Here is a 16,046-nt window from a genome sequence, read left to right on the forward strand (position 1 = left end):
GAAGCATCGTCAGTTTGAAGGGGAGGGGCACTGGCCCTCTACTCCAAATCCCTATCTGCCCCCTCCTCTACCTCCTTTCTCCTGCTACCAGGCCAGGGGCGGTGGTGGATAGTGGTGCATGCTCATTATCATGGAGGTCTACAGGCAGAGGCTTCAGGACTGGGAGTTAGAGGGAGACAAACTAAAGAGGGGGTGGGACACCACCTATGTGACTGTAAAGACGCCCTTGGTGCTAAGACTGCTGTTAGAAGGTCCTCCACACCCCTGAAAGGAACCCCTCACTCATGTCCCCATAAATAAGCCCAATAAACTCACTGGTGCACCAAACTAGACGCGAGTATAATCATATGACTTTGGTCTGTCATGAGGGCTCTACCTAAGATTCTTATGTCTCCCCAGGGAAAAGTTAACCCATCTCCCCAAGATTCTTCTCTCGGAAGATCAACAAACCCCAGAGAGCTCAGTCTATATTCCAATTATTGCAGCTTTGAAAAAGTAAATAGAAAGATGTTTTTTTTTCACAACATTTTACTATTAAAGTAACATGTGACCTTTATAGAAAAATAAAAAAAAAAAAAATTGAAGTTCCTTATAAAGAAGCATCACTCAGGTTGGTACAAGTCTGGTTTATCATCACTGAGATTATGCATCCTAACATTAATTGTTCTCCTTATCTTAGCGTGAAATATAAGCAGTTCCCATGTTGCTGCAGTCTCTTAATGACAGTAAGTTGATTAATTTTATTGGCTGTGTGGATCTATAGCAGAAGAGTCTTGATTTGGGAAGCTGTAAGTTATGGAAGTCATTAGTACAGTCAACCATTGGGAACCAATATCGTAGTGTCTGTTGGTTTCAGGGCTCACATAAGAGACTCTGGATGTTTTCTTTAATATCTACAGCATCCGTTGGACCAGGAGACACTAGATCCTGGCCTTTCTGGCTTGTTTTTCCCAATCCCAAGGGAGACTAAATGTGGTTCTGGTAATCAGACTCTGTTTCTTCATCCAGGGCTTCGGGATGCTTGAGAAGTGAGTAAGTGATCGTATTCTCAGCCTAGGGAAAGCAGAAAGGAGCCATGAGAGCTACGGGGAGATTGTGGGGAAGAAGATGAACAGGGAGAGGGATAGGACAGGGCTGGGCTCCCTCACCTCAGTTTTGGCAGCTTCTTCCAGATCAGAAGGATTGTCTGTGGATGAAAATAAGTGATTAGCATGGGCACTGCTGGGAAAGAGGGCCTGACGGGCTGCTACTGAGACTGCAAAACCAAAGCTCAAAGCGAAGACCCCAGACACGGCTTGCCAACCCCAACCCAGGCTATCGGGCCAAGCAGTGCTGCCTCCTTCCCTGACCATCGTGGAATCCAGCCTTCCCTGCTGGCCATACTGGCAAAGGGAAACAAACCCCACCACACGCCACATTCTTGTCAGGAAATCGCTCAACTTTCCTAGCAGCAGACTAGGCAGCGCCGAGGTTCTGTGAGGTTGGAGAGTGGAGTGAGGAAGGGTTTAGGTCAGAGTGAAATCAAGCCCGGATGTTTGCCTTCGAAGATGGCTGCTTCTACACTGGACAAGTGTAGTTTATTCTTGATGAAGCACTGGAGAAGCAGGTATGCTATGACATAAGAAAGAAAGAAAGAAAGAAAGAAAGAAAGAAAGAAAGAAAGAAAGAAAGAAAGAAAGAAAGAAAGAAAGAGAGAGAGAGGAAGGAAAGAAAAAGAAAGAAAGAAAGAAAGAAAGAAAGAAAGAAAGAAAGAAAGAAAGAAAGAAAGAAAGAAAGAAGGAAGGAAGGAAGGAAGGAAGGAAAGGAAAGGAAGAAAGAAAGAAAGAAAGAAAGAAAGAAAGAAAGAAAGAAAGAAAGAAAGAAAGAAAGAAAGAAAGAAAGAAAGAAAGAGTGGAGGCTGGAGAGATGGCTCAGTAGTTAAGAACACTGGCTGTTCTTCCAGAGAACCTGAGTTCGATTCCCAGCAACCACACGGTGGCTCACAACCATCTGTCATGGGATCCAATGCCCTCTTCTGGTATATACTCATATGCATAAAATAAATAAATATTATTTTAAAAAAGAAAAAGAGTTCGAGGCCAGCCTCTACAAAGTGAGTTCCAGGACAGCCAGGGCTATACAGAGAAACCCTGTCTCAACCCACCCCACCCCCCAAAAAAAAGAAAAAAGAAAAAGAAAAAGAGAGCGGAGAGGGAGAAAGAAAGAAGAGAGAAAGGGAGGGGAAGAGAGGAGGAAATGGGAAAGAGAGAGAAGAAAAAGACGTTTCTCTAATATCCCAAACACCACATAATCTTATATTTTTGCCCAAAGTTCCCTTTGCCAGTAAGAAAAGCAACCCCAGTGTCTATAAACCTTCATTTTTGGAAGAGGAGAAAGAGGTTGAAACAATGTCTCCAGTCTCTTCACTCGCTCCCCAAACACAAAGAACCCTATTTGCCATGTTCCAAATTCTGCCCCACAACGCATTCAGAGTTCCCCCCTTTTATATACTACTTAGCAATCCCAGTGGCTAACTATGCCTTCTGGGAACCCCCAGCTCCCATGCCAGGCTGCATAAACACCTTGTGAAATGTGTTTATACCAGAGTAGACAGAGCCAGGGAAGAAAGTGAGTCAGTTGTGATTTTCTTGTAGATCTAGTTCTATCCTAGACATGGATCCATGCAGCCTGGCTGAAGAATGCAGACCTTGCCCGAAGCCAAGCTAAGTGAAGAGTTTTGCTCAAGCTCTATTATCTGTTGGCTCAGCTCTGAGTCACACTCCAGCCCCCTGAAGTGCAATCTACACGGAACCCCTTCCTCTTGCCTAGTCCTGCTGTCATGGAAGCCTCTAGAGAACTCCACTCGCCTTTATGCTCTGTCTTTAACTACAGTGAGGTAACTGCCTCAGGCAACTCCCACTCCTACATTCTTCCTCCTGCACCAGGCTTTCAAATCTCGGAACTATAATAAGGGTTCAGAGGTCATCTAAACCACTCACCCACCCACTTACTCCTTCCACACTTTGGGGAATGACCCACTCCAGATTCAGTTGTGTCATCATAGATCAAGGATCAGGACAATGTTTTATAAACTATCATGAGTGGGCATTAGAGCCACATTGTGCCCACAAAGTGTATCCTATAAATAGCTCCAATCCCCTAGAATTTCCTCAACTCAAATCTCTCAATATGCTACTAAAAGTTGAGCTGCTCTATGCCTAGCAGTACCTCTACACGGGGACACCTTCCTGAAAAGATCTCCAGGGTTACCTCAGATCTCCTTTTGTCCTAGGCTGCCGCCTTCCCCCCACCCCACCCCCCATTGATCTCTGCCATACAACTGCTAACCCTGTCCTTTGGAACTCTGCCACAGCTCCCCTAAAAGATGCAAATGCCTTCACAGTCCTGTACTGGAGATGTGCCCAGATTCCTTGTTTTACTAGAGTTTAGTCATGGCCCACCCTCTTCCTCGCTCCAGAAATCAACGTTCCTCTTCTCATCGCTAGTGAGATCTTCCCTAGGTCCAAGAGTTAGACTCAGAACTGACCAAGAGATTTGAGTCCCAGCCTTCTCCCATGGCTCCTCCCTCTCCTGCACTCCCACTGAACTCACATGAGCTGTTGCTTGTTGGCTCCAGTCCAGATGGAGGCCCTGGGCTGACAGGCACTGAGCCCCCAGAGGGCTGTCTGTACTCACCTACTTCCTCGGGAAGGGTTTCTCCCGTTTCCCTGTGATCAGGGTTTCCTGGGAGAGCTAGGAGGGGCACGTAGGAAGTTAGTAGGATTATGGGGCAAGCCCTGAGACATCAGGATCAAGGAGCAGGGTCAGAACAGAGTTAAAAGCAACAGAGACCTTCCCCTCACACTGGCAACACCTCTCTTCCCCAATTCCCAGCTCCCCTGCTCAGAAACGTCTCCAGCCCATAGTGACTAACCCAAGAGGACACCCAGAGGTGTGACATAAAACACTCCCCTGCATCTTTCCTGGGTTTGTCTAGCCTTTTGGCTGGGCATGATGGAGCACACCTTTAATCCCAGCACTCAGGAGACAAAGGCAGGCAGATCTCTGTGAGTTTGAGGCCAGCCTGGTCTACACAGTGAGTTCCAGACCAGTTAGGGTTACAAAGCAAAACACTGTCTCAAAGAAAACAGTGTAACCTTTCTCTCTGCATATCTCAATATTTGCTGATCGTCCATAACCAGCCAATGCAGAGTGTGTTTTGGGGTATTAGGTATTAGTTAGTTAGTAGTATTTTCCCTTTCTCAATGGCTTCCATTGACCTGCCTACAACATTCCTCATTCCCACGCTTGGCCACAGATCCTAGAATGCTCTTCCACTTTGCCTAGCTGATGCCTACCCCGAAGACATCCTCCTCCTCCACAGTGGTGACAGCTTATACTTATATATATATATTTTTTTAATGATGTATTTTCATTATATGGGAATCTGTGTTTTTCCTGCATTTATGTCTGTGCAAGGGTGTTAGATCCCTTAAAGCCAGAGTTACAGACAGTTATGACCTACCGTGTGGGTAGGGAATTGAACCTGGTTCCTCTGGAGGAACAGTCAGTGCTCTTAACAGCTGAGCCATCTCTCTAACCTCCATGTATGTGTTCTTTTTTGTCTTTGAGGTTCTGGTAGAAAGGCTTTGGCCTTATTCATTGTCCTAATATTCCTCTAAGGTGGGGCCCATAGTGTGCATTTTCCAGACTGGTAAACTGAGGCCTAAAGGCTGAGTAATTTACTTAACATTATAGATCTGGTAAACTGTGAGCTGAGGTTTGGACCACAGCAATTTGGTCCCCGTGTGTGTATTTCAGTCACAACATCACACTGGCTCCCCAATGAAGCCTTTTCTAACTGTTGCAGCCAGGCTGCCTGCCACCATTTAGATCTGAGATGCCCATTAAAATCTCATGTGTTAAGTGCTTGGTCAAGGTGGAATAACTGGGAGGAAGCTAACACTTCAGTGTTTTGGGTCTAGTGTGGAAGAAGAAGATTGTGGGATCCCCAGTCTCTTCCTTGATCTCTTCTTACTGGCCTTAAGTGAGAATTTTATCCTGTTATGTATGTGGGATATTATAGCTTTGCTAGGCCCAAAGCAACAGGGCCAAGGGAATGTGGACAGAGTCTACAAAACAGTGCTCAACTAAACGTACTTATTTATTTATCTATTTTAAGATAGAATCTTGAACTTGTGACCCTCCTTGGCTTCCTGAATGCTAAAATTATATATAGTTACCACCGTGCCTAGCAGTGTTTTCCCTTTATAGGTGGATTATCTGAAGCACTTTGTTATACTGACAGAAAGCTGACAAACACACAGGGTTATAGAATCGTCTCTCTCTTCTATATTTTAGATAGAGTTTTTCTGTGTAGCACAGGCAGGCTTCAAATTTATCCTACAGTCCAAGCTAGCATCAGAATCTTTGGGGAAAAAAAAAAACTTTTTTAAAGGTATTTATTGTTGGGGGGGTGTGCAGTACACACCATATGAAGGTCAAAGGATACATTTGTAGGATCAGTTCTCTCTCTCTCCACCTTAATTTGGATCCCAGAGATTGAACTAAGATCACAGGGCTTGACTTGCAAGCATTTGCACCAGCTAAACTGACCCTGGCTTCAGACTTTAGTTCTTCGACATTGCTATCCTGGGATGACAGGACATAAGCATGTCTCTAGAATTGCTCAGATCCCTTCTTATAAGTACCCACTGGTGTGCCTGGTATTCCCCACAATGCTGAGAGTCAGCTGGGAGTAGAAATGGAACCCAACGCCCATAGTGTCTAGCACAGGTCATGGCACATCATCAGGTTTGTTTGAGTCTTGCTTAACAGATAAATTTGTAAGTAGGTGAATAAATAGGGTGGGACAATATCAAAATCAGTGAGTCTCTAACCCCTAGCTAGCCCCAGCTAGGTAGGAACTGATATAAGAAGGACCAAAGGGAGCCACCAACCTGGAACCTGCTTTTTCTTGAGATAGATCAAAGATACTAGGATAATAACAATGGCTGCAACAGCAATTCCAGTGACAGCAGCTATAATCGTCAATACCGGTAAAGACCTGCTGGACTTGGGCCCTGGAGAAGACAGACATGAGGACAGGTATTAAGTTCTCTCCATGAATCCATCCCTCCTCCAAAGCTATGCCCAGTCGCTGTGTCTGTCACTCATAGGAGTAATACATTCCCCAAAACCTCATAAGCATAGGTTTAGTGGACATACTTGTGCCTCCCAACAAACCTTAAACCAAACTAATGAAGGCACACTGGTAACAGTGTAGTAGCAGAAGGGACAGCCATCAGAGGTGGCGGGGAGGATGGATCTGAAGCCTCCAGAGTTGGTGGTACCACCACTATCTAGAACAACCTTCAAGCGTGAACGGCCATTCCACGAGAGACAAGAAGTTAAACTTCAGCTCTTAGGAATGTCTAGGAGCTTAAAATATCTATGTACCAACAACAAGACTCTGCTGCCCAACAGCCTTATGACATACTGCCTGCAAGTGAGGAACTCTGGGCCGAGTCCACTTGGCATCACTTGGCAAGGCCTTCATAGCTCCTGCCTTTGCCTGAAAACCCAGCTTTGCTCTGTGGCACTCCTAGATCTCCGTGTGGAGCTATAGAAACTTTAGGTTATCTCCTCTTCTCCTTTTCCAACATCTTGACAGAGTCCACTTACCTTGGACAGTGATGGTGACAGGCTTGGACTTGTGTAGTGACCTTCCTAGACTTCCTTTGCAGTAGTAGTCCCCACTGTGATTGTGGTTGGCTTTTGGGATAGAGAAATTATTACTGTTGTGTTGATACCTCACAGATTTTTCATTATGGAAGAACGAGATCTTGGTCAGTAGTTTGTTCCTCCAGCTATGGCACCTTAGCGTGATGGTTTCTCCTTCCAGAAACACCAGCTGAGGGGTCTGGAGCAGCAGCCAGTCTGAAAGACACGAAAGGACCAATAGCACTCAGAGGGTCAGGTCACTCTTTCTAGTGGGATATGATACGCTAAGGGGGAGAACTTTAGTTTGACGTCAGGCAGTCTTAATCTCTGTTTCTAGCTCCACACATTTGGGAGCTCTTCAGTTTGGGGCAAGAAAGTTAAGGCTTCTGGGCCTCACTCTCTTCATCTGTGAAAATGGGCATGATCAGATTTTGCAGCTACAGGAGTTCATGGTGCACAACAGGTATCCAAGATACACGCATGTTCCCCTTCCTCTCCTGAGAGAAGGGCGAACTCAAGAGGTGGGGATGTAATCCCTCCCTTGGCAGGAAAGATGAAGGAATTCAGTTGACCAGAGGAGACGAGTATGAAGCAGGTACAACAGAGTCTTCTGTTTGGGGGATGGTAGAACAGCTTGAGCCTCCAAAACTGTCGGTTTCTCTAATGATTAGTAATAAATGTGGAACCACAGTCCAAGCAGGGTTGGGGCAAATCATTAGCTTGCTGTGGGTATACTATTGAGAAAGTCCTGGACCGGGTGATAGGAGGGAACTAAGTAAAACGACAGCGATAGCAGTCGCTAATGTGGTCACCTGGTAGTTCTTCTGGAGGGGAACCTACTCTTTTGCCAGGAGCCTTGTAAGATCAATGATCTGCTCAGCCAAGCCCTGCCCTGTTCCAGATACTGCAAATAAAGATGGACGAGACACAGCATTTCACGCCGAGTGCCCACAAGGTGATGGAAGATAAAAAGAAAGTCAAGGACCTGCTAGAACTGCAAGGGTGAGAGGTAAGTGCTCCCCTGAACCTCCTGGAGAGAGGTCTCAGCCCCTTCAGCTGAGCAGATGACAATGCCGATGTTAAATACAGATTTGTATACACAGTTCTTCCCCGGGCTTGAATTCAGTTGTGTACTGTTGGCATTTTTCTGGGTGTCATGAAATAGAAGGGTTTCTATGAAATAGGGACTTCCTTTTTCTGCCACATTCAGCTGCCTGCGTCCTTGAACTCTCTTGCTCAACCAGGACTACCACAACAAACAACTGTTCACACAGTTTCTCAGGAATTTGCATGCCCTCCATGGCACGCTGAGCACAAGGGCTGGCAAAAGCAGAAACGGGTGGACAAAAAGCCCTTTAAGCGGCTCCCTGTGATGCTTCCCAGAAACCAGTCCACCCCGATTCCTGCAAACTTTGCAGGAAGCAGATCCACCCTACTCCACCCCCAACTTCTTGGTATCCCCACTCCACCCCGGGCCAGCCTTTACTAACCAGAAATCACTCCCAGATCTACAGGGTCGCTGAGGCGGGTCTGCTCCATTTGGCACCGATATTCTCCACTGTCATTGGCTGTGGCCTTAAACGTGTAGCTGGCTTGGACCTGGCTCCGGATGGACCTCCCATTGTGGAACCACTGGGTGGAAGAGTTCCCAGGGTTGTGGGTCCCTTCGCATGTCAGTGTCACCATGTCTTCCTTGAGCACCTGGATCCATGGGGGCTCGAGTTTCACCACAGCCTTCGGAAGATCTGCTCAGTTTTGGAGAGAGCAGGCAGTGTGAGGCAAGGAAGCCCCAAGAACATAAGCAGGCCCCAAGTTTCTGCTAAAAAGGCACCAGCATTCCTACTGAGAGCACCAAGGGTGGGACCAGGCCCAGAAAGCTTCTTCCATTGAATTCTTCTACTTATTCCATCCTGTGAACCCCAGGGAAATCACAAGGGGTGTAATTGATCCTCAGCAGGGTAAAGCAAGAGAGAGGATAGGAGGGGGCAAAGGAGACACCCCAGAAATATCTCTCACCAAGATATATTTACGTTTCTCTTCTCCATCCCTCCTGTCACTCCCCCCACCCCTACCCCCCAATTGCAGATGGATCTCTAATCAGGAGAACAGGGCATGGAGCTCTGTGCTTGCTAGTCTTATATCAACTTGCCACACAAATTAGAGTTATCTGAAAGGAGGGTGAAAGGAGGGAGCCTCAATTGGGTAAAGGCCTTTGTGATAGTTTGAATGAAAACGGCCCCAATAAACTTATAGGGAGTGGTACTATTAAGAGGTGTGGCCTTGTTGGAGTGGGTGTGGCCTTTTGGAGGAAGTGGGTCACTGGGTTGGGCTTTGAGGTTTCAGATGCTCAAGCCAGGCCCAGTGTCACTCTCTCTTCCTGCTGCCTGCAGATCCAGATGTAGAACTCTCAGCTACATTTCCAGCACCACGTCTGCCTGCATGTTGCCATGCTTCTTGCCATGATAATAATGGACTGAACCTCTGAAACTGTAAGCAAATCCCCAATTAAATGTTGCTGCAATCATGGTGCCTCCACACAGAAATAGAAACCATAAAATACCCTTCTTGCTACAGCACATTAGAAGTTACTTCTCATATCAAACTTGACCCCTGTGCCCATTAACCACTTTGTCTTCATCCTTACCTCTCCTCCACCTTCCCAGGCTCTGTGCATTCACTCCCTGCTTCTTTGAGATCAACTTTTTAAACAGTTTTACTAAGAGAGTGAAGGGCAGTTGAGACCAAGGACAGTTTGTGATAACTGGCCACATCTAACAGGACTAGAAGAGTTGATATATTAGCTAGCCATGGCTTCTGACCATCTTCCTCCCCAGGCAGAGAGAAGGAGAAGGGCAGGGCATCTTCTGAGAACAATGGTCCATTCCTGGTCCTGACCTGATACTGAGCCTGATTGCTGGTATATTCAGAGCAGCTCCAGACAGACAGACAGACACGGTGACCCAGAGGAGAGTGAGGAGATATAAAAAGAAGACTTACCATGAGTCCCAGCAACCAGATCTGTAAGAAAGGAAGCAAGCATCAACCAGGGCCTTCTGCACTGAGACGTGCCTACCCAGACCCAGAGCCCCAACTCATTCCCACAGCCCAACCTTCAAGGCATGGCCTTCCCTGGGACTTCCTGGATGAAGCACATTTTCAAAGATAATTAGGCCCCTTTCCCTTAGCATGTGTGGTGTGACACTTTAAAAGGCTGAACACCTTTGACTGCCAAGGTCCTGGTTGAAGTTTATATAGAATTGGTGGTTTAGTACATCAGACTTTGCCAAGGTCCATCCTGGGAGTGGGGTTTTTCTTTCATGAGGAGGGACTACAGATCCTGTGGATAGTCCATAATCTTTGTTGACAAATAGAAAATATTCATGACAAAATATTATCACTTGGTATATATGTCCTTAGAATTTCCCTCATGAACACACACACACACACACACACACACACACATACACACACACACACGGNGAGAGAGAGAGAGAGAGAGAGAGAGAGAGAGAGAGAGAGAGAGAGAGAGAGAGATAAACAGCAAAGAGACCATAACAGAAGAGTGTTCTCCCGCCTGATTTTTCACTAAGCAATACAAGACCTAATAGCTTAGTCTGTTCTCTATTGTCATTTGAGCACTTGAGCCCTACTCTACAACTGACTTTCTTGTGATTTATTTCACATCCCCATTGCTAAAGATTTAGGTCTTCAGGCTGGAGAGATGGCTCAGCTGGTTAAGAGCACTGATTGTTCTTCCAGAGGTCCTGAGTTCAAATCCCAGCAACCACATGGTGGCTCACAACCATCTGTAGTGGGATCTGATGCCCTCTTCTGCTGTGTCTGAAGACAGCTACAGTGTACTCATATATATTAAATAAATAAATAAATCTTAAAAAAAAAAAAAAGATTTAGGTATTCCAGGTTTTTCTGCTAGGCAAATTTGCTAGGAAAAAGAAAGTACAGAAGGACACCATGGGGCTAGAGAGACGGCCCAGCATTTAAGAGCAGAAGCTGCTCTCCCAGAGGGCTTGGGTTTGATTCCCAGCACCCACATGGTGGCTCATGGTCCTCTCTAATTCCATCCGTTTCCCATGGATCTGACATCCTCTTCTGGACTCCTCAGGCACCAGGCACACATGTGGTGCACAGACCTCTATGTAGGCAAAACAGTCATTCACAAAACTAAAAATTAAATGAAAAGAAAAGTACACTAGATCTGTAACTTCCTGTGGGAGCCGATAGGATGACACATGATGAGAGGAAGGGACATGCGAGAGGAATGCTAAATACAAGGATGGACGTGTGGCACCACTGTTGGGTATAAGAGTAAAGCTAGTCCTGAGATAAATGAGAGCCCATGCATGTGCGTGTGCATGTGCAAGTGTGTTTGTGCACCTATCCCTGATGGGACTTTACAATTGAGATGAAAAAGGCAAGAGCCTTCCGAGTCTGAATACTTTCAGGGATAAGAGGAGGGGGCATTTCATGAAAGAGCATTCTTCTGGCAGTCTAGAAAACTGGATTCTGATCCCTACATCCCCACATCTCAGGATGCACACTTGAATCCCTGCCACTGCATCCCTTTGTATTCCTGGAGACTGCATTGGCCACCTTGTGCCTTGCTGAGCATACCTAAAAGAAAAGATGTGAGTTTCTGATCCCCACTGAAGTCAACGGTCCGATGATAAGAATACGCATGTGTGCAAATGTAAATTTAAAAAGACCTTTGGTTTTGACACGGTCTCATTACATAACCCTGACTAGCCTGGAACTTTAATGACTAGGCTGATCTTCTCCCGAGATCTACCCTGCTCTGAATCTCTAGTCTCGGTCCACCACATCTTGTAAAAGAAACATGCTCAGTGCCGTTGGAAGGGAATGGACAAACGCTAGGAAATTCCGCAGAGGAAGGAACTCAGGGCACTGTACTCGGCTGGGTGTAGTCTAGTGGAGAAAGTAAGGAGATAGCCATCATGCAGCTTCAAGTGTTCTGTCATTGTGACAAACAGAAAAGGAATATTCTCCAAGAAAGATGGATGGATGGTTGCAAACACTCTCAGCAAGTTGCAGCCTGACTGCTTCTTTGGTCTGTTTAAAACAAAAACAAACAAACAAAAACCACCCTCAATAATGAGGAACACAGCCGGAAATGGAGGTGGCGGCCATATTCTGGAGGATTGTCAAGGCCAAGTGGAACGGCAGCAAGTGAGAACGCACACAGAATACACACGTTGACTTTACCTCGGTGATGGTTAGTCTACATTATCATTATTGACTAGATTTAGAATCACCATGGAAACAGCTTTCACTGTGTCTGCAAAGGCGGTTCTGGAAAAGTTTAGCTATAGTGCTAAGACCCACCCTGAGTAGGAATGTCTCCATCCAATGGGCTGGGGTCCTGGCTCGAATAAACAAGAGAAGAGAAGGAAGCCAGCTACATACTAACATCCACCTCTGTTTCCTGACTATGGCTGTGAGGTGGACAGCCAAGGTGCCACCATGCCTTCCCACAACAATGCCCTCGAAAAATATGCCAAAATGAACCCGTTCTTAAGTTGCTTTTGCCTGGTGTTTGGGCAATGTAATGAGAAAGGTAAGTAATATGACGGCCGTACAGTGACCTTGCAGAGACAACTTTACTTCTCTCTGCTGACTCCTTGGCTTGTACATGGAGATGATGACAGCGATACCCATGACATCATTGTTGTAAGGATTGGTGACAATCCAGATAAGGTATCTGTGAAGTTCCACACATACCACGTAGGTACCTTTTAAATGATCATAGGCAAACTTCCAAAGTTTGCTGTTTAGCTCAATAAACAATGAGAGATTCATCTTGGAGCTGAAAGTGCTGTGTCAGACTAATTGGGGCAGAGGAAGTCCCAGAGATTAGTAAGAAAAAGATGGTTACCGGTGATCTAAAACACGTGTCAATGACCTATGCAACATCTGGCTGCATCACACCCTGACTTCCTCATCTGTAGTGAATCTTCTCTCGTACAGTTTAGCCACACAGCCCCAATGCTATACCTCAAGGCCTCGTCATCACCACTGCAAACCACACCAACTTCAAAGGCCACAAAATGAAATATCCGAGGCTTCAGTCATAACCCCCCCTCCAGTCCTCTTCTCTTCCATTTGGCCAAGTACAGTTGCCTCTGTGATCATCTGACCACCACCTCATCATTATTGTCTACCTGTAAGTCCACACTTACTTTCACATGCACACACGCACATGCATATGCACACACATGTATGTGCATGCACACATACCCCATTCATCATTGTCATCCCCTAATTGCAAATCCCTTTATCCTTTTCTTGCTATTGTTATTGTTGTTGAGACAAGGTCTCATGTAGCCTAGGCTGGGTGCAAACTTGTCATGCAGCCCATGTTGGCTTTGAAGTACAGTTCTTCCTGCCTTTACTTCTCAAATACTATGGGTGGGTCCCCTTAACTTATTTATCCTTTGACTCCATCAAATGTACCCATACTCTCTCATGGCCTTGCTTACTCATCTGCATTGACAATAGGAAGCAAAGAAGACATACGTGAGGGAAAGCTGAGACAAGACTGGGGAAACGTAGCATCTAGTGAGACATAAGGTTGATAAAAATGGATGACGAGGGAAAAGGTGGCTTTGCTCATATAGATAGAAATATTACAAAGATAATAAAATGTGTAAGGAAATGATGCTATTTTGAATTTTGAATATACATTTGTGTCTACGCTAACAAGTCTATAGGTGTCTGATCAACAGACAGGGAAATTAAAGTATAGCAAGGAAGGAAGGACAGATGAGTCTGGAAACTAGTGATGGAGAAGTAATTGCTAAAACCCCTGAACATGTAGGACTGGCAAGGGGGATAGTGCAGTGCACGAAAAAGAGAAAACAAAAACAACTAACAAAGAGGTGCAGAAGAGGGAAGCTATCATTCACTCTTCAATCTATACCCAAGAGACAGTAATGAGACCTCTCTTCATGTCCAGTGCTCCTTGTAAGGAAGACGAAGACCTTGAACTTCGGGTCAGGAAAACAGTTTTGTTTGCTGATATCCAGAGCAGCATCTGGCACAATGAACTAAGAATCAGCAGAAACACGGGCAGTAAGAGCCAAGTGTAGCTTGCATGTTGCCTGGCTGAGAAAGATCCACTGTGGGAGAAACGGGAACTGGGAGAAGCAGAGCAGTCCTGGAGCTGCATCAGGAGACAGCAGGCCTCCACCTTAGTCCTACCTAAGTGTGGAGGCCCAGAAAAAATAGGGGGAGGGGAATGGAGATGTACCAAAGGAAAATGGAAGAAGATGTCATTCTTGGGAGTTTTCACCAGGTGATTGATAACTGTACAGAACAAATAGAAAGGCATATTGCTTCTTTAGAACTGACCTTCCCATGTGAAAACCAAGCTATCTAGTTATATATATATATATATCACATACGTGTGTGTCCAAATATATATTTAGACAGCTGAGGTCCCTCAGCGCTGACCAGATTCCACTATGAATCATAGCATGTAATTTGGGGTGGGTGGGTATCTCAGAGATATGGGTAGATGCCCCAGGAACTGAGCTTAGAAGATGCTCCTGGAATAGGGTTTCCTTACTGGACATCACCCAGACTCAACTAATGACCTGGCACCGTCAGTTTCTGTCCTCTGCCCACAGATGAGACCAGGACCATAAAGTCCTTCCTCCATCTCAGCCTAAGACCCCGACCATGACTTTCTTACTAAGCAGGGCCAGAACCAAGTCCCATGGTCTATGCAATGAAGGAATCATGAGAGATTTCTCTGTCTCCACAACTGACAATGCCAGACTTGCCCATGTTTGTGAAACCCAGAACCCAAGTTCTCAGGACAACCCTGACCTTCCTACACATCTCCTTACATAATAAAGTGAGGTGGGGTGTTCTTCTGATGGACAGTGGCTTCGTGAACACAGGGAATGTCCACTGCCACCCCTCAAAAGCATCTTTGAGCTTTCTCCTAGCCCTTGTCTTAAACATTAAGTATTAGACATCTTGCCTAAGATTTGGTCCCGTGTGAAACACAAGTTCAAAGAGAAACTGGTCTTTTTATTGCTCACTCAAGTCTAGGACTCTAGATTTGGATCAGAGGAGGGGAGGGTGATACCAAGAGACAGGAAAAGAAGAAACAGCAGAAACTCCTGCCAGCTTTGATTTTTCGAAGGCCAGCCAGGTTGTTACATTCTAACTATTAGCCTGCTACTTACTGCTGGTTTTGCTGACCTGCCTCCTACGCCAGGCTGATTCATCCAACCCCAACCCAGGTGCTCTTCCCCTGCCTCCCTTCTGGAGATCCCGACTTACTTAGCACGGCTGTCCACAGTAGCATATGGCACAAGGTCCGTGAGAACACATGGACAGTCCAGTTGCTCTCCATGGGGAGTGGTAGGGACGGCAGGATTGCCATCAGGCCTGGGGCGAGTCAGCTGCAGGCACAGGCTTCCCTCCCCGCTTGGCAGATAGTACCCAGAGAGCAGACAAATTTCTGAAGACCAAATGGGGAAGTGAAAAGAAACGGTCTGTTTAATCATGGGCTCCTCCCCTTCCACCCTCTTTCCTTTCATCCGTTCTCTATTAGAAGCCTCAGGACTGACCAGAATAAGCTGGATTCAGCTCAAATCACAGGAAATTTTTTAGACACTGAGAAGCGACTCCCTTCATGTTCTGCTGGAGCCACAGCTGACCTGGACCTATGGTACAGGGGGAAATTTTCACCCTAACGCAGCTCAGAAGTCATTTGACTCAGTCTGTGTCCCTCAAGAAAAGTGACGGAGGATGGCAAGAGTCATCCCACGACCACTTACCACCTTGTGGGTTTCTCTGTTGTCACAATCCCCAGCTCACTGTTGGATTGTAGGCTAAAAGCTAGGCCATATGGGAGAACAGCAGTAGAACACGCATCCTTCACATACATTCCTCTCCACTCGCTCCTCTGTAAGTACCTAGTGAGCATCAGTCTGTGCTCTAGTCCTGAATCCCTCCCCCACCCCACTGCAACACTTACTGTTCTCACCTCTATGGCATGATAAAAGATCATAGGGTTCTAAGCTGTAAGAACAAGTTGTGGGCATCAGAACTTCTGAGAACGTCTGGCTCCCTGGTCTGTAAAATGAAGATCAACATTTCTACCCATTCAAACAAAGTTTCTCAGCTTCTGCAGCCATGACATTTTTAGCAGAAAAACAACATTTTTAAAGACCTGTATTGTTGTATAATGCAGGCTGGCCCGGAACTGGCTCTGTAGCCCAGGGTAGCCTCAAGCTTGAGTTCCTCCTCCCTCAGCCGCCAGGATACTGAGACGGCAGGTATGCAGCACCAGG

The 16,046-nt window shown here is 46.1% G+C and overlaps 1 protein-coding gene across 1 annotated transcript; it reads right to left on the bottom strand.

Moving 5' to 3' along the window:
- Positions 1–516: 516 nt before the first annotated feature.
- LOC110321728 (low affinity immunoglobulin gamma Fc region receptor II) lies at positions 517–15,206 on the bottom strand. The gene is made up of 7 exons (XM_021198170.2): positions 15,031–15,206; positions 9,700–9,720; positions 8,193–8,447; positions 6,664–6,918; positions 5,940–6,062; positions 1,149–1,186; positions 517–1,053 (listed from the first exon to the last, which is right to left on the bottom strand). The coding sequence occupies exons 1-7, from the start codon at positions 15,131–15,133 to the stop codon at positions 967–969; spliced, it is 882 nt and encodes a 293-aa protein (XP_021053829.1). The 5' UTR covers positions 15,134–15,206; the 3' UTR covers positions 517–966.
- Between the last annotated feature and the right edge of the window lie 840 nt (positions 15,207–16,046).

Source organism: Mus pahari, chromosome 5 (genome assembly GCF_900095145.1).
Source record: "Mus pahari chromosome 5, PAHARI_EIJ_v1.1, whole genome shotgun sequence".
In the NCBI taxonomy this organism is placed as follows: domain Eukaryota; kingdom Metazoa; phylum Chordata; class Mammalia; order Rodentia; family Muridae; genus Mus; species Mus pahari.